Source organism: Etheostoma spectabile, chromosome 20, assembly GCF_008692095.1.
Source record: "Etheostoma spectabile isolate EspeVRDwgs_2016 chromosome 20, UIUC_Espe_1.0, whole genome shotgun sequence".
Classification (NCBI taxonomy): domain Eukaryota; kingdom Metazoa; phylum Chordata; class Actinopteri; order Perciformes; family Percidae; genus Etheostoma; species Etheostoma spectabile.
Genome location: NC_045752.1, coordinates 10,364,815 through 10,381,295, shown reverse-complemented (window position 1 = coordinate 10,381,295; position 16,481 = coordinate 10,364,815). Strand labels below are relative to the sequence as shown.

Genomic DNA, 16,481 nt, shown 5'->3' with positions numbered 1-16,481 from the left:
GAGGAAAACCGCAACAAGCTAAATTGCGCAATTGAGATCATCAGTGTGAGCAATGATGACATAGGACAGACAAAGCCCCTATTAACTGCTCTTTGGCACTTCCGACCTTCTATGGAAGTCATGAGACTATCCGCAAATGTGACGAACCTCGGGCAGATTTATTGCTGGGTTTTCCCACAAATTTAATTTTTTTTGTCATTTACCCACACAAGTTGACAGGCTTTTTCAAGAACTGTAAGGTTTATCATACAAGATGCAAGTGACAATTGTAGAATCATCATACGTTTTACGTCAAATTTAAATTATCATACAGTGAAATGTAATAAAAATAGCTTGTTTATTTTATTTAGAGATACATTTAACGCAGCAGCTTGAGAAAAGCCTTCCCTTTGTTATCCAGTTAATGTGTTAATGTTGGAGATACACTAATGCCTGTTTCGTCGGGAGGTTTCCATGGAGGTAAAAGCCAGCTCTCCAATCAGCTGACTTGCAGCATGACAGTGTGGGAGAATGTGAGGAATGTGCTGATCCCATGTTGTTAGCGCCACTGACTGACCCCAACACCGCACCCCCCAACACAACACAACACTCTTGTTTTAAAGGCCTTATAAGATGCAATGAGAGCGGTATAGTGCAGATAGCCAAAGTCAGGTCCAGTCCCACAGAACCTTATTTATCTTTTAAATAATACAAAATAGAAAGGCAGCCGTGGAGGCTAAATCTAAAACATTACAAAGATATATATATATAAAAAAAAAGATGCACATCTGAATTTACAATACACTTTCACACTCAGCCATTCGCAGCATTAACAAGTGACCCGGTCAGATGTTATCCTTGGTAAGCTTTTGATTGTTTAAGCTACCAGTTAAATTCTCACTTCCTTTCATGTCTTCTTACTGAAAGGAAATATGTTGTATACCCTCATGCAGGAGGTGAGAAACAGTCTATTGTGAGGGATTATATAGCATGTTACCATTACAGGAAACTGGTTACACCCCAAATGTTCCATGATTTAGGCTGCACAGTAAATGACCTTCTCCAACTCAAACCACTTAACTAAAATATCACCACTACATGACAGACATGTTTATCATCTACAGGGAAGTCAGATGAAAACTTTGCCAAGCAAGATTTATACCTGCCAGCAGAAGCTTTGTAATTTCCCTGTGCATATTTAGGTTTTTCAAGACTGTGAACCAAATCAGTTTGACATGTCAACTAAGGTTTCATGCTGCCCCACAGTGGTAGGGAGAAAGAAGTGCAGTGGAAAAAAACATTCAACCCATGAAACTGGACAGATTTATTAAGCATCCCTTTTATTAACATCGCCTGTTACAAAAAGAACAAAATCTTCAGTGTTAATGAACTTAGCAACGATATAGCGAGTGTTGATTACAGATGATATGGGACACTTACTCCTAGAGTAGTTGCAGTAGGAATAAAAACCTTTACACTGTTGACCTGGCCTTCTCTTCCCACAGCCAGGGTCAGACTCCCTTCTCTCTGGAGTTGGAGTACCGACTTGACTACGATATGTCCATGCATCTCCATAGTTACAGTCATGTAGTGGCCCTACATACTGCTGATATGCTGAAGACCCCTTTTAAATCTCCCTTCTCTCACCCAATACTAAGCCAAGGTATGCATGGAGCTATGCATTCATTAATGCGTAGTTTGTTATAGTTTACTGGTCAGGAGGCAAACAGATCAACAACAGTGTATTTCAGCAGGTCCTAACTGGTACATTTAAACTATACATATCTTTATTAAGTTAAGAAAAAAGGACTAAAAACACAAAGTTTGTGTCATCAAGTTGGGAATTTGCATCACTGTCCTCTCTTGACAAACAAAAACTACTGTAGTATTCAAAAGGATTTCATTGAAAAATACAGGTGTTTTAAACAGAGGAATGGTTGCCACACAGTTTAAAATTATGCTGGATGTCATTTTTAAGTTTAGAATAAAAATTAACTGGCGATGCTGCTGATAAAGAGGAATGTGGTGGGAGTGGTGTAGTGTGATTTGGTACAGTGTCTGGAGTGTTTGGAATTAACAGTAACCTCTGCCTGCTCCCTCACTGCCAACACTGAGACTGGGCCAGAGTCAGTTGGAGGCTGCCTACAGTACAGGTGAGGTGACGGAGGTTGGGGAAAGGGTGTGGCAGTATGGTGTGACGGTGGTAGTGATGAGACTGAAGGTCAAAGGTGGTCTCTGTAGGTGGCTGCGTGGGGGAGGGAGGGAGGGTTTATCCTCCTCACTATACCTTGGGCAGATCTTTGTCACCCTCCTGGAGGAAAGCAGAATGTTCAGACTCCACATTCAAATACACAAATGCTGGTGGAAATACTATGATACTGTAATGTTTTACTGGGCTGTAAGAACAGCACAGTAACAGGCCTTACCCCTTCCTTTCTCTTGGTGAGTTGCCGGCTGACGCCTTGTAGCAGCTGCTGCAGTTCTCTGACTGTTTGGTTCAGTCCTGCAGTCATTTTCTCCTTTCTGTCAATCTCTTCCTGTCAGAGACATAATTGCTGATTTAGAGCTCAATGTAACCACTTAATTGCCGTACATGCAAAAACATAGAACACCGACTGTTAAAGCACCCACACTGCTCCAGACTCTTACTCTCTGTGACGACAGACTGCTATTCTCTATCAGGTCATCACCGTTGTCAGTCACTTTTGAGAGTTCCCCTTGGATGAGATCAAGAGACTGCTGGGCCTGGATTAAGAAACAGAAAGTTCCACATGTTAACAATGTGTCCTAGTCATGGATACATATCAGCAGTGTGATTAAAAATATGAACAAATATTCTTACTGTATACAGGTCACAAGCCACCTTTTGCCTCTCATTCTCTCCGGTCTCCAGCTTGGAAAGAGTCTCAGTGAGCTGGCTTTTCAGCTGGAATCAAAACAGACAGTTAGCACATGCTCAACAGCACATTATAGCGCTCCATTCACACATGTGAATCCCATTCATAATTTAGAATTACATTTACACAGAGCATCTGCCTACATTAAATGCACATATAAAAGTGGTGAAGATTTGCACAGATCTAACAGTGTTTGTTCAAACCAAGAATTGCACCAAGTGAAACAGTGCAAGGGGCTGCGTTGGTGTGGGCATGTTGCTACAGGTATTGGTGAGAAGCTGAATCGTGATTCTCACTGTCATTTTGATTGCAAGATAGGAAGTTAAATGACATCATTCACCTTAAGTAACTAGGGATATGCACTTGTGCATACGGACCAATGTAGCAATATGTTGCAACAGAAGTTTGATGATCCGGTGTTTTGTTGTTCAAGTCCTCATTGTAATTAAATCAGGGAGCTACATTTTTGATAGTGCTATTGTTGGTCTGAACGCAGCCAATATATTGTCAAAATACAAATGACTTAACGCTACACAAAGACCACAGTAAAGTGTCCAGCGACATGGCGAGACAAAGGCCAAGAGAGAGACAGCCAGACAGACATGGTTTGTAAGAAGACTGAAGCGGTGCAGTTCAAGGTGAAGAGTAAAATCTTAGCTGAAGATGAACAAAGTGGAGCACATTTTATATTTTTTGGACTGCAGGAGGAAGGCAAGTTGACTAGTAGGCCATTTGTTAGATGCCTAAACCAGAGGGTCACTGGTTCAAGTCCCCGTATGGACCAAAAAGTACAGTGTGGATTGGTGGCTGGAGAGATGCCACTTTACCTACTGGGCACTGCCAGGTGCTCTTGAGCAAGGCAACGACCCCCCCCCCCCCCCAACTCAGGACGCTGGTTCGGCTGGCACCCACTCACTCTGACATCTCTCCATTAGTGCATGTACAGATCCTGAGAGAGATGTGTGTGTGTGTGTGTGTGTGTGTGTGTGTGTGTGTGTGTGTGTGTGTGTGTGTGTGTGTGTGTGTGTGTGTGTGTGTGGTGTTTGTGTTTGTGTGTGTGTGTGTGTGTGTGTGTGTAGTTCAGGACTGTGTGTGATAACTAACACAGTGTGTGGACACAGAGTGTAAATTGTTATTTCCCCATTGGGGATCAATAAACAGATTAAATTAAAATTAAATTAAAAAGGCAAAGTGAGATGAATTTAGTGCCAGTGTAGAAAACAAAAAGTTAGTCTTGTAACTATCACAGAGTGTGAACATAAGTCATCATTATGCACTTCTGTTTTTTTTTCTACTTTACAGGAGTCACATTTCCTGCTCTTAAAATCCGAGAATATATTCTCTAAATTAAGGGTTGAGTTAGCACGTCACTGAGGTTCTAGCTAGTGGGTGAGCAACGCTTACCAAATTCAGCTCTTCATTCTGTCTGAACGCCTCTGTATATGAGCCATTAAGTCTGGTCTGCAATTCAGTCAACAGATCTTTGAGCTGAAATTGAGTTTTGAGATGTGTTTAATGGGAGTCTGTGAGAGTCAATCCAGGACAGCCCTACAAGCACACAGTCTGTCTATGCAGTGATATGAGCTGATCAGGCCATAAGACTTGCTCTTACTATTTATCAGAGTTGTGTTGTGATGAATAAACCACAGGATCCTGTTGTGTATGACTCTAAATTACCAAAAGCAGTCAATTAAGTTAGTTTGGTAAGTCAAGTAGAGTCATTCTTAGAGCTGAATATGGACTATTTAATGTGTTGTGTGGATTTCATATGCCCCAAATCAACAGGATGTCACAAAAACATTAAAACATGCGATGGACATGAAAGTAAAAACAGAGTATGTTCTTTTGCCACATGAGGATGAACACTATGACTTGACTGGGTGAAGGAGTAAAGTTTCTGCTCACCTCTCTGACCTCTGTTACATAGGTGGCACTCTCACGCTCCGCCCTCTCCAACTCAGACTCCAAGTGCTCCTTTCCTCTTCTAAGCTACAGAGCACAACAGAGGTTCAAACATACTTGAGGCCGAGACAAATACGGGTTAAAATGGCAGAATGTTTGAACAACAATAAGTAAGTTTTAGTTTGAGCTGTGTGTTTCTACTTGACTGACATTTTCCAACTCTGCTCCATCAGTTAGTCTCTCAACATCTTGCTCCAGAGCTGTGACTTTCAGGCTCATCTAAGGGAAGAGACAAAAGAATTTCGCAATGAAACCCACACATGGTGCAATAATATAGATTTAATAATTCAATCTGGGAGTTGTTTCCGGCTAAACCTGAACACACCTCTCGGAGCTCCCCCTGCGATAGCTCCAACTTCACCCTCCAGCGAGATTCCTCCTGCTCCACGCTGTTCTGGAGGCGCTGCAGGATTCCCTCCTGTGAATGCAGCAGAATGACAGCTCAGCTTGGCAAGAGACACCAATACGGAAGCACAAATGTTAAAACCTTATCTCACCGTCTCTGCCAACACCTTCTTGTACGTCTCACAGTCTTTCTGCAGAATCTTTTGAGCATCCTCTGCCTCTTTCAGCTTCTCAGCCAGTCCCTAGTTTGAGTGAGTAAGTGAGTGAAATTTTCTTCCTAAAACTCTTAAGAGGAAAGATGTTCAAGTTTACATTACTTCCACTTTATTTACCTTAGAGTCCCCTGATGCAGGGGTGGCTTGTGCAGCTGAGCTTTCAGCTACTGCCCCTTCAAATCTGTGGAGCCACTCCTGATGGTTCTATTAGAAAGAGATGAAGAGTAAAGAGTAAGATCATGACACTGGAGGATTAAGTGGAACGAAGTAAGACACAATTTGAAAGGAGGTAAAAATCCCATATTTTCCATACCTGCTCCTTGGGGAGAGGCACATGGGGCAGAAGTCTGTGCAGAACATCTCGACACTCGGCCTGACACAGTGCCAGTACGGTCTGGTTCTCCTACAAGTGGGCAAAGTGACAAAAAGAGAAGAGAGAAGATTGAGCACCAGCTGTTCACATAGTTTAGTCATTTCGAAGACAACGTTTAGTGGTCATCAGAGCAGATATGACAACCACCTTTCCTTCTTCCTTATTCTAATTTCCATGAAGTTGTTTTAAACCAGTCATCAAGTCATGCATCAAGCTGCTCCAATTGATGTTACAGGAATGATTCACTTCACATAATCTTTGTAATTACAATTCTAAAGGATCAGGATAAACGCCGTCTCACTCCTACTTCCATTTACCCTTAGAAAACATCAGCATCTTTCAACAGGCCACACCTACACCAACTGTCAGCAACCACACATTCAGAGCCCATCACATCTACAGTCCTCCTGTAACCACAAATACATCAACATGCATCACAAAATTGTACAAAGTACCTTGAAACTCTTCAATAAATAAAAAAGGTAGCTATCAGTCCTCCCACAATAGGCTAGCATCATGTACTGTCACTCTGAGGGCCTGAAGGGAGAGCGTATGACAAGCACTAGCCAGCTGGCACTCTAACCACTATTCACATTAGAACACCGTGTCACAAGGCAGCTCTGAAACGAGTGTATAGAGTTAAATACAACCAGTGTGCACTGACAGTACACAACAGCTGCCAAGGAACTCCCTGGCTCAGCTCTCAGAAGGTTGTTTCTACTGTACTCAGATGGCTGAAGAGCAGCTGCTGTGTCAATGGTTCAGCGTGTACCCTACCCTGATGTAAAGCGAGGAGGGCAGAAATATATGCTTACTATAACTGTTAATAGACTAGCTATCTTGTAGCCAACTCCGTCTACACAAAAGTGATCTGCAGCTACAAGACATATACTATGTAGATTTTGCTTTACATTTAGTTACACAAAGATCTTTCAGTCGGGAGTACAGAGCATTGAGGAAACATAAGGCCACTGTTGCATATCCATTCAACATTTTAAATGATCACACTTACTTCAAAAATAATGCATTAAAATCAAAGTGAATTACTAAGATTTCCATTGACTGAGAGACTGGTGACATTGACAGTATGGATGTCCCAAAGCGGGGGGGGTTGCAGGCATGCAAGAAGTGACATGACCGACAGGAAGCAGCAGAAATGATTACCATGAATCTCAACCTAATGACATCTAGTGAAATAATTTCTAAGTCACTGCACACTCATTTTCAAGCATCAGTCTGAACTTTGGGCAAGGAGAAATCTACATATTTCAGAGCTTGACGGAAAAAGGGTATTCACTAATGAAACCAATATGTGTTAAGTTAATTAAGTCTGAGATTCCCAAGGGGAGTAGCATGGTTCAACAGGTTAACACAAGGCCAATTGAAAACTGGAAGCCAAACAACAGAGGGGACGGGCGAGAATGAGGTAAATGAGTATGCAGCTTTGTAATGGATGATGACGAAAATAAATCTCACTGGGTCAATTATGGCAAAAAACAGCATTTTGGGGGATGCATCAGATTGGAACTAAAGTGAAGCAGACTGAGGTGGGGTGTCGAACCTTGACAGCTTTGCTGAGTTTCCCTTGAAGCATGGCCTCGGTAGCTGACAGAGCTTCCATTGCACTCCAGTTTTTCTCCCGAAGCTCCTGTTTTGGTCAGTTCCAGAGAGATACTACTTTCAGTTCAGCCTCAGGAAATATGCATTCAGTGACCCTCAAATAAAGACTGGCAGAGTAACAGAACAAACCGAACGCATTTCTCATTTTAAAATTGCTACGCTCAGTTTTTTACCCATGCTCCAACCACTAAAAATAAGTATGAACAAATAGCCTCGAGAGTCCCAGCCTTGCACCTTGTGTGGGTAAAAGCAACAGTATGCAAGATATGTATTGTAACAATGTCCTGCTGATACTTCAAGTTCTGCTAGTATTTCAATTACTAGTCTATTCAAATTAAGGTAATATATAAGGTAGATACAAAAATTTGAAAACAAAGCCCACATAAATAAGCTTTTCAATGCAAATACCCCCCCAAAAATTCTAATAAATACATACATCCATACAAACATACATAAAAGGAGGTAGGAGACTTTCTAACGCTCTGAATCACCCACAAGCACAGACAAGCTTGCTGAAACAGTCAAGGCCAATTGCGAGCATAACAGGAGTAGGCTGGAAGCCCGGTTGTGAAAACGTTTAGCTTAAGCAATCCAAATCAAATTAGACATCTGTTTACAATCATGTTGAAAACACAACCTTAGCTAAAGAAAGCACAAAGCAAAACAAGTGGGACTAAGCGGCAGTGGACAACGAGAAGTATGGATGTATGCTGTGTGCAACTCCAGTGTGAGGGGAACACCACAAGGGGAGGGGATGATGTCTCGCAGAGCAGTCACTGGTGTTATACAGTTTGGGGCAAGACGGTAGGAAACCTACGTTGTTCTTCTTCCTATGAAGCTCCAAGGAGTCTCTCAGCTCAGCCAGCTCACCCTGGAGATCTGAGACCTGCTTCTCCTTCTCTGACAACCTAATAGACAACAACATAACCACTCATTTTGAATTATTTTGAAGTTACAGGTCCTTTAAAATGAAAATATGTGTGTAGAAAATGTATATGTCTTATGGAATGCAACAGTACTCACGCTGTAAGTAGCTCTTGGCTAGGCACTGCTGTGTGGGACTGCTATTTAGGGAGGGGAAAAGAATCCATCAAAAAAAAAAAAATTGTCTCTCTTATGACCCTCGTAACAAAAAACAATTCAAACAATTTTGTCAGTTTTGTCTGAGTCACTGGTCAGAGTTGGCCTGTTTGTTCTACTATGCGTACTTGGTATAATCTTTTACAGCTAGACAAATCTTCCTGATTCAAAACATAGAATGTGTCGCACTTTGAGATCCTTCCTCACCTGTTGGTGTATCTGCTCCACCTTCTCACTCAGCTCCTTAGTCCTTGCTTCCAGCTCAGCCTGCAGCATCTGGATCTCATGGTCCTTTGCTGCTAGCCTGTGGGTGAGATGCGCTCATCATTAGTCTGATTTGTGAAGGCAACGCTGGACGAAGACATGTTAATGTGTGGGGATTAACTAACCGAGCCTGGAGTTCTTGGATCTGGGTACCAGATCTGGTCAGCTCTTCCGATGTCTCCTTCTGTCTCAGCTGCTCTACCTCTACCTGCAGGGCAGCCAACTGCTGCTCCAGAGCCTGCAAGACAAAAATAGCTTTAGACAAGAGCTCAAAGTAGGACAATCCAACATGAACAATATAAGGTAGAGCACTTGAAATTTGCAAACAGTATTTCATTGAAATAGAAAAAGCCCACACCTCAACGGTCTTCTCTCTGGTAGAGCTGCTGTCTTGTGCCGTCTGTAAACTCTCCTGCAATAATTTTAGCTTCATATCCTTCTCTTGGATCCTATAAAGTAAAAAAAAAAACAATGGTTCATGATAGAGAACAGTTTGACGTCAAACAGAATCTGCTGATAATGTACATATATAATGATATCTGTGACAAAGGATATTTAACAATGCACAGCCTCTTGACCCAGTGGAGAATTACTATCAGGGGTGTGTCTCAGGAGTGGCCTGGAGTGCCAGGAGGAATTTAATTTGAAATGCTTACAGTAGAGTAAGAAGTGGCCTTTGATTTCACGTAGTTATGACTTGCATTAGTTGCTCTGTATCTTAGCAAGTTGGCAAAGTTGTTGCCACTCAATGACTAGTGTTACGGAAACTAAAGTCAGTGTCTTTGTTGTGGATGGGGGTCGGGTGATCATAAGACTATGGTGCAATTACATTGCCATAATCGTAAAATACCCAAGTAAATTATTGATCTTACTTGCTGTGAAGTTCTTCAATTATCGACTCTGATGATGCCTGTGATAAGGGTAAAAGACAATTTAAGAGAACACACTTTACACCCACAGGCTACATCAACACTACTAAACAGCATTTTCAAAGAAAGATTATCTTCGTCCACACAGACATTTTAGCTCTGTGGCAGAACTAATCTTCATCCATATTTACACGTCTGACAACACATATCACATGATCATTCGCATGCACGTGCTGGTGTAAACAGTATGCAGATTGTCTACCGTTCTGCGGTTGAAAATCCTTGATTTGTATGAGTTGAAATACTTGGAAAAAGAATAACAAAAGGCAAAAAGTAAAAAGGAGCATTTATGTGTCTGTGGAGGCTCCACGCAGAGCTTTCGCCGGAGCTTACATAAGAGGCCTGAAGTTTATACATGTGCGTTGGTGTCTGCGTCAACCTCTTTAAGAGAACAGCAGGGCTGGCATGTGTGTGTACAGCAAGTGAGAGTGTAACTGCAATCAGCTTTTGAGCGAGTTCCGACTGTAGAGGCATAGTCAGAGAAACAAAAGTGTTTCCCCTGTGCTTTCTGACGGAGGTGGAACTGATTACAATGCAACCCTGAAGTTTTCAAACCAAAACAGGGTTTTAGGGGCTCGGAAAAGCCGCAGTAGTGTGGACGCGAAGCATAAATGTCGCAAAAGATATGTTTTTTTAAACAAAAACAATGAAGTGTAGTTGCAGCCTTAGTAAAGATTTTTATACAACTCACCTGTTCTTCTGTCTTTCTTTGAAGGGTCTCTATTTCTTGCTTTAGTGCCTCGTTTTCTCCTCTTATAGCCTGCATCAGGGAGAGAATTTACGTAAAGATTTTCTGTCCAATTAGGGATTGTGATTACAAGGCATGCAGTGAAATGCAGAGTCACTTAAAGCATGCTGACGTCAGTCAAATGTGTGTGATGCAGCAAAAGAGAAAAACACCTTGAGCTCTTCCTCCTTGTTGGCCACCTCAATCAGCCCCTTCTCCAGAAGGTCCTCTACGGTTTTCATATTGTCCTCCTTCTCTCGGACACTGGGTAGGGAGCAATGTTTTATAACATATTCAGTTATTCATTATGGCTTATTAGTTTAATGGACAGAGTAACAAGCCTAACCAGATGACATATTTCAAATATGTTCCAGTTTTCTCACACACCTCTTTTGGAACTGGTCCAAAGCAAGTTGGGAGGCAGTCTGCATGGGGAGAGTCAAATAGAGAGGGTGTGTCAAAGTGAAGAACACACAAACTCATAGGGGCCTTTTAAACTCACAACACTTGAAACAGTGAAGGTACATGGCTAACCTGGTCAGAAATCTGTGCCTGCAGATTCAGAATTTCTGCCTTCAGTGACGTGTTCTCATTGTGCAAGGCCTGCAGAGGAAACACAGGAAAGAGAGCCTTATTATGCCAAGACGATACAGGATCTGACAGACTGACAATAGTTTGAGCAATGACATCATTATTTACATAATTCTGTGTTAGGTTTATAAAACCGTGAAATAAATCAGTTTGGCAGCCGAACACATTTCTGCAAATGTCAACCCTTTTTCTGGCAGGGTGGTGTACATGGTCTTCAATTTATATTCCTTCTGAACACAATGAGAGGCACAGAACATGTTTGCCAAATTCCAGCGGACTAGAAACTAATGCAATGTTAGTATAAGAAGCTGTAGATGAAGTGCTCTTGCAAATATACCTGCATGTTCGATTCCCTACTGGCGCCACTGCTTCTCTCCGCATTTAAAGAATCCTCCAGACTCTTTCTCTGCAACTCCTTATCAGCCAATCTAAACAACACAGGGGGAGAGTTGGGAGAGTGCATGAGAAATGGCTCAACAGTATCACTTGTAATCATATGTCTGAAAAGATCAAAATTGTTTCTCACAGCTTCTGTAGCTCCTCAATGTGAGAGACATGGGTGACCTAAATTAGAAAATAATCTGTTATTATCCTACATACATATATAGTCAGGCATGTGAGTAGGGCTGCACGATTATGGTCAAAATGATAATCATGATTATTTTTAATATTGAGTTAATTACTTATCACGATTATTTGTTCATTTTAACCAAAACTAATTTTATTGTCACATGGGCTATTTATAACTGCTTACACATCCATATTGTGCTATATTCCTCTTACGTTGTATGTCCGTTATCTACCGGACGAAATAACAGGGATTTCAGTGCCACTTAAATGTCTGCGTTGCTCTCTGACGCTCCAAAACAAAGACGTTAGAGGTAACAGAAACATTGCTGCATGTCACGCTAGTAAACACTAATAACACGTAACACAGCAGGTAATGTTAACGTTTAGGTGCACCACCACAAAATTTAGGGGCAATTTTTATCATGCTCTATATACATTCATAAATATTACGTAAATGATTTTAAACAAGAATAAGTTGTAGGTAAATACTTTTTTTTCATTGAAGCACAATTATACTGTATGCAAAATATTTATATATATTTTTTAAATGGTTTAAAGTGCTTCACTGAGCTGCAAAATTAACAAATTTAAGCAAATTAGAAAGTGCTGCTGTTTAAAAGTGCGTCCCTGAACTAAGACCTGACATTTCATGGATCAAAGTCTTAAAGCTGGTCCCCCCCTTGCTGTCGTATGCCCCAACACCTGTAATTTGTCCTTATTCCCTTTTAAACCAGCTTGCCACACTCCCTAGCATCAAATCCTTCTAACTCCTTTAGCCCACTTTAACGGACTTAAAAATGTTCAGTTTTAAGTCCTTAGCCACTTTTCACAAGCTCTTTTATTAAAATAGATTGGGATTCAAATAAAATGCAAAGACAGGGTTTCCTTCCCTGTTTGATAATATGGAGCTGCAACACATAGCCTAGGATAGATAGATATTGTTTTAGTTATCTCTGAGAAAGTTCCTTCAACTGGTTTTCAACAACAATAACAGACTGATTAAAAGATGGGGAGAGAGGAGGCGCGCGAGGGACTGAAGCGTGTGCTTCTCATAGAGTGACGGCTGGCTCATTATGAATGGGTCCAGCACCGGTCGAATGCCGGGTCAGCAGAGTTACACATATGAAATGTCTGTATAGTCACTGAGCTGCATTTTTATGAACTGTGATATTCTGGCCATGGGTCATATCTCTTGCCCAGGTCCAGCAGGCTCCGTCTCATACTCTATTACTCATCGACCTGAAGTTAGTTGCATTCAATAACTTGTTCTGTGTTTTTTGCAGTGGCCACCACAATAGCAGAGTTACCAGCGGAAACACTGGTACAAATACAGGTTTTCCTCTCATGCTTAAAAACATACAGCTGTGTTAATAACTATTAAAACTGTGGACAAATGTCAGAAGTGTGGACCGGCGCTCTCTCTCTCCATATTGCTGGGGAGCCGTGTTTGAGTTAATGGGTGTGGGGCTGCGCGGAGAGTAAGAGGAGAGATTTAAACACAGGCACAACTTTAAAGAAATGGGTCATGTAACACGTATTTAAAAAAAAAATAAAAAAATAAAAAAAAAAAAAAGACAATTTTTTGAATAGAATGACGCATTTAAAATATCGTGATTAAAATTCAATTAACTGTGCAGCCCTACATGTGAGCATATTTATCCTACTAAACATAGGTAAATAAGGTTGTCCAATGTACCTGTGAAGAGATCTGGGCATGCAGGGTCTCATTCTGGACTTGCAGGGTCTCGCTCTGGACCTGAAGACCTTTGTTTTCATTCATAAGGTCCTGTTTAACACAGATTGTATTAGTGTATACAGTCTGTTCTTTGCTTCAGAGAAATTCACTGTGCATCTCAATATGGAATCAACACTTCTGAGTACTAAGATGGGATGTTGTAGCGGCTCACCTGAACCCGGGCTTGCATTGAGTCATCAGGCATACTGTGCTGGGACAGCTCCATAAGACTCATCATTCTCTGCTCCAGCATGTCCTTGGAAACAATTGTTTCACTCAGGCTGCTGTGTAGGGTCTGGATCTCCTTGTTCTTGTTGTTCATCTCTGTCTCCACTGCCAACAGCTGGCTGTGAAGCTCTGCACCCACAAATACACAGACAATCAGTTGCTGAATGTAATTGACAATTCTCTTTAATATAGTAGAAGCAACAAGTTAAAAGGACTGAATGTTTAGTGGGACATATTTTATCACCTTGCTTTGAGGCCTGAAGTTTCTCTCTCTCAGCATTGACACTGTGGAGGAACTTCTGCAGTTCGTCCCAACTTCGCTTAGCATCCTGCAGTTGGGCCTGTGGATGGAGACATTTATACAATTTAGTGAACACGTTTCTCCCTACTATTCTGTTTCAAGCAACTCAAATTTCCATCTTCAATCACATTCAATAAAAAGAAAGGAAGGGCTGATCTGGTTGTCTCGCAGGAAAGGGTTGTTCATTCACAGCACAAAGCCTCAAACATTCCAGCTTCCACAGCCAAAACAATCCTCCCAACCCAAGTTGTGTTTCCCACACCCCTGCTCAGGACTTCCACTTCAACCTCCTCCCATTTCCTTGGTAATGTTATCACTACTTTAAACTAGATTTGAGGCTGTGCAGCATGGCCCAGGTTTTGTACATTTTTGTCTCACTTGGGAAAACTGAAGCACAGCCTACATAGCAACACATGTGCATCTGGATTAGCGTACCTCCAGCTGGGACACGTTCTGCTTATAGTTGACCTCCAGTGACTTCCTCTGGTGCTCCTCCTGCTGCAGCTTGCTGTTGTTGTCCGCCAGCTCTTTCATCAGGCCAGCATACTCAGAACGCAGCTTGTTCAGCTCTGCTGAATTCCTATAAAGCCACAAAAGCACACAAATGAGTGATGTGAAAATGGTTGATGGGGCTTATTGTGGGATGTATCAAACAACAAATAGCCTGTACGGGGCATTTCACATTGTGCATCCAGATGGATCTCTTAAGTGAGCAACACAGGCAGAAGAAATGGAGAATAATATTAAGATGAGAGGTCTGAGCTAAAATTCAAAGACAATGAGCTGATATTCTTATATGAATATCTAGTGAGCATGACCAGTAGGGTCTTATTTATAAGTAGTGTAACACTGACTTGCTCTCCATCTGGTTGGTGGCAGAGCTGACTGCGTCCCTCAGGATGCCGTTCTCTTGCTGCAGTCGAGTGATCTGGCTTTCCAGCTGCTCCCTTACCTGCTGAAACTACACATAAACAAGATGCTAGTCTGCATGCATCCTTAAGGGAATGCCAAAAGGTCTGGGTTTATTTACTTTTTTTTTATTCATTTTTTTTTATTCCAAGTTGTCAAACATGCTGCAATAACTGATATTAAAACAAATACGAAACAAGTGATTTAATATCCATTCTTATGAAAGAAATCAAATCACCTTTATCTGCATGGTCTGGAGCTCCTGGTAGCTGCCTTGTGCTTTGCCCTGCATGCTACCCAGTTCTTTCTCCATGGCTCCACGTTGCTCTCTCATCATGGCCTCCACCCGGCCTGTCTTTTGCTTCTCAACTTGAAGCTCCTAAAGCACAGAATAGGCCACATGAAGCCGTTATCAAACAAACTACTTACTCTTAAATATGTTGGGAATAAATAATAGATCATGTAATGTACTTCATTAAGAAGAACATGAGAATCCAGACCTGGCTAAGCTGTTTCACTTTGTCCTTGGCAATGGAAGCCTCCTCCTGCAGAGTTGTAAGAAGTCTCTCTCGTTCCTGTGCAGCTGGGTCAGGCCTAGCCGCAGACTGACGGTGAGACACATAACATTAAGAAACCAGGCATAGCATGTCCCAACTACAAATACAATGTCTCCTGCCAAATGCAAATAGTGTGAAATGTCATTTGTCACAACACCCAATTCAAATGTATAATTTATTAATCTCTCACTTTGTGCCAAGCATCCAAAGCATGAGGGCTCTTCTCTCCGAGGAGAGCCATCACACTGACAGCCTCGGCCTCTGACAGAGCCAGGCTAGACAGACCAGACAGCAGCTCCTTCAGCTTCACCTCCGTGTTCTCTGTTTAAGACACACAAGACCAAGCAATTTAGCTTTTTTTATTTTTTTTTTATTTTTATTTTTTTTAAATGGCAGGGACAACAAAGAATGAAATACTGGATCAGGCTTGTTTTCCCCCCCTTCTACCTTTGTCAGTCTCATTTTTCTGTTTCTTGCCACTCCCTTTGGAATGTACATCATCGTTATGGCTTGCCTGGTGGTTCGCAGCAGCTGCTGAGTCAGCCAGCACATGGGCTTCATCTACTGGATTTGAGGAAAAGCTGGTTGATTACAAGGCAAGAAGTTCAGGCTTGGGTGCATGTCCTGATATTGTGAATAAAATTAGACATAATTTAGCATGTGGGACCCTTATATCACCATTACCATGCTCAGTCTTCTGCCTCTTGGCAGAGTTCTTCTTCCTGCCACTGGTAGCACTTGGGTTTGCATCGTCCAAAACTTTGGTTTCAGCCACAACAGGAGATTCCTTCTTGACTGGAGCTGGAGCCTGCTCAGCCTTAACCTCTGGCTGCTGGTCATCCACTGTGACTTAGGAGGAATTTATCGAACAAAATATTTAGTCATTTCCATTTTTCCACGAGAATCTAAGTGACAACTCCACCTTAAACTGTACTCTTGGCTACTCACCTGGCTCTGCTTTTTGTTTCTTCTTCTCCTTTTTCTTTCCAGAAATCTGTGGAGGTGTCTGAGCCTGAACAGGAGCCTGAATGGCTTGGACCTGTACCTGAACCTCAAGCTGGGGAGAGGGAGGGCTGGACTGTTTGCCTGCAGCAAGGAATGGCTCTGTCTTGCGACTGACCGGCTTTGAGCCGTTCACTTCTGGCTCCTCAGAGGGAGGAGCAGTAGCAGCAGCAGCAGCAGCAGCAGCAGCAGCAGCA

The 16,481-nt window shown here is 42.0% G+C and overlaps 1 protein-coding gene across 11 annotated transcripts in view; it reads right to left on the bottom strand.

Moving 5' to 3' along the window:
• Positions 1 to 1,298: 1,298 nt before the first annotated feature.
• The window catches only part of ktn1 (kinectin 1), a 20,689-nt gene continuing 5,506 nt past the window's right edge, over positions 1,299 to 16,481 (bottom strand). For 3 of the 11 annotated variants that reach the window (XM_032500344.1, XM_032500349.1, XM_032500350.1), the window contains 35 exons: positions 16,231 to 16,481; positions 15,967 to 16,131; positions 15,730 to 15,846; positions 15,473 to 15,603; positions 15,226 to 15,330; positions 14,964 to 15,104; positions 14,671 to 14,777; positions 14,252 to 14,396; positions 13,760 to 13,856; positions 13,460 to 13,644; positions 13,249 to 13,338; positions 11,509 to 11,546; positions 11,320 to 11,410; positions 10,926 to 10,994; positions 10,779 to 10,816; positions 10,565 to 10,655; positions 10,356 to 10,424; positions 9,608 to 9,645; positions 9,094 to 9,184; positions 8,861 to 8,973; positions 8,679 to 8,775; positions 8,415 to 8,455; positions 8,209 to 8,299; positions 7,333 to 7,419; positions 5,712 to 5,801; positions 5,516 to 5,602; positions 5,336 to 5,425; positions 5,164 to 5,256; positions 4,989 to 5,057; positions 4,782 to 4,865; positions 4,281 to 4,364; positions 2,822 to 2,905; positions 2,629 to 2,724; positions 2,406 to 2,516; positions 1,299 to 2,290 (listed from right to left, as the gene is read on the bottom strand). The exon at positions 16,231 to 16,481 ends at the window's right edge or, in 1 of these variants, runs on beyond it. In XM_032500344.1, coding sequence (XP_032356235.1) covers positions 2,261 to 2,290; positions 2,406 to 2,516; positions 2,629 to 2,724; positions 2,822 to 2,905; positions 4,281 to 4,364; positions 4,782 to 4,865; positions 4,989 to 5,057; positions 5,164 to 5,256; positions 5,336 to 5,425; positions 5,516 to 5,602; positions 5,712 to 5,801; positions 7,333 to 7,419; positions 8,209 to 8,299; positions 8,415 to 8,455; positions 8,679 to 8,775; positions 8,861 to 8,973; positions 9,094 to 9,184; positions 9,608 to 9,645; positions 10,356 to 10,424; positions 10,565 to 10,655; positions 10,779 to 10,816; positions 10,926 to 10,994; positions 11,320 to 11,410; positions 11,509 to 11,546; positions 13,249 to 13,338; positions 13,460 to 13,644; positions 13,760 to 13,856; positions 14,252 to 14,396; positions 14,671 to 14,777; positions 14,964 to 15,104; positions 15,226 to 15,330; positions 15,473 to 15,603; positions 15,730 to 15,846; positions 15,967 to 16,131; positions 16,231 to 16,481 — 3,406 coding nt within the window. In that variant the 3' untranslated portion in view covers positions 1,299 to 2,260. The remainder of the gene's footprint in view (positions 2,291 to 2,405; positions 2,517 to 2,628; positions 2,725 to 2,821; positions 2,906 to 4,280; positions 4,365 to 4,781; positions 4,866 to 4,988; positions 5,058 to 5,163; positions 5,257 to 5,335; positions 5,426 to 5,515; positions 5,603 to 5,711; positions 5,802 to 7,332; positions 7,420 to 8,208; positions 8,300 to 8,414; positions 8,456 to 8,678; positions 8,776 to 8,860; positions 8,974 to 9,093; positions 9,185 to 9,607; positions 9,646 to 10,355; positions 10,425 to 10,564; positions 10,656 to 10,778; positions 10,817 to 10,925; positions 10,995 to 11,319; positions 11,411 to 11,508; positions 11,547 to 13,248; positions 13,339 to 13,459; positions 13,645 to 13,759; positions 13,857 to 14,251; positions 14,397 to 14,670; positions 14,778 to 14,963; positions 15,105 to 15,225; positions 15,331 to 15,472; positions 15,604 to 15,729; positions 15,847 to 15,966; positions 16,132 to 16,230) is intronic. The other 8 variants (XM_032500346.1, XM_032500345.1, XM_032500347.1 and 5 more) reach the window with 8 other exon arrangements.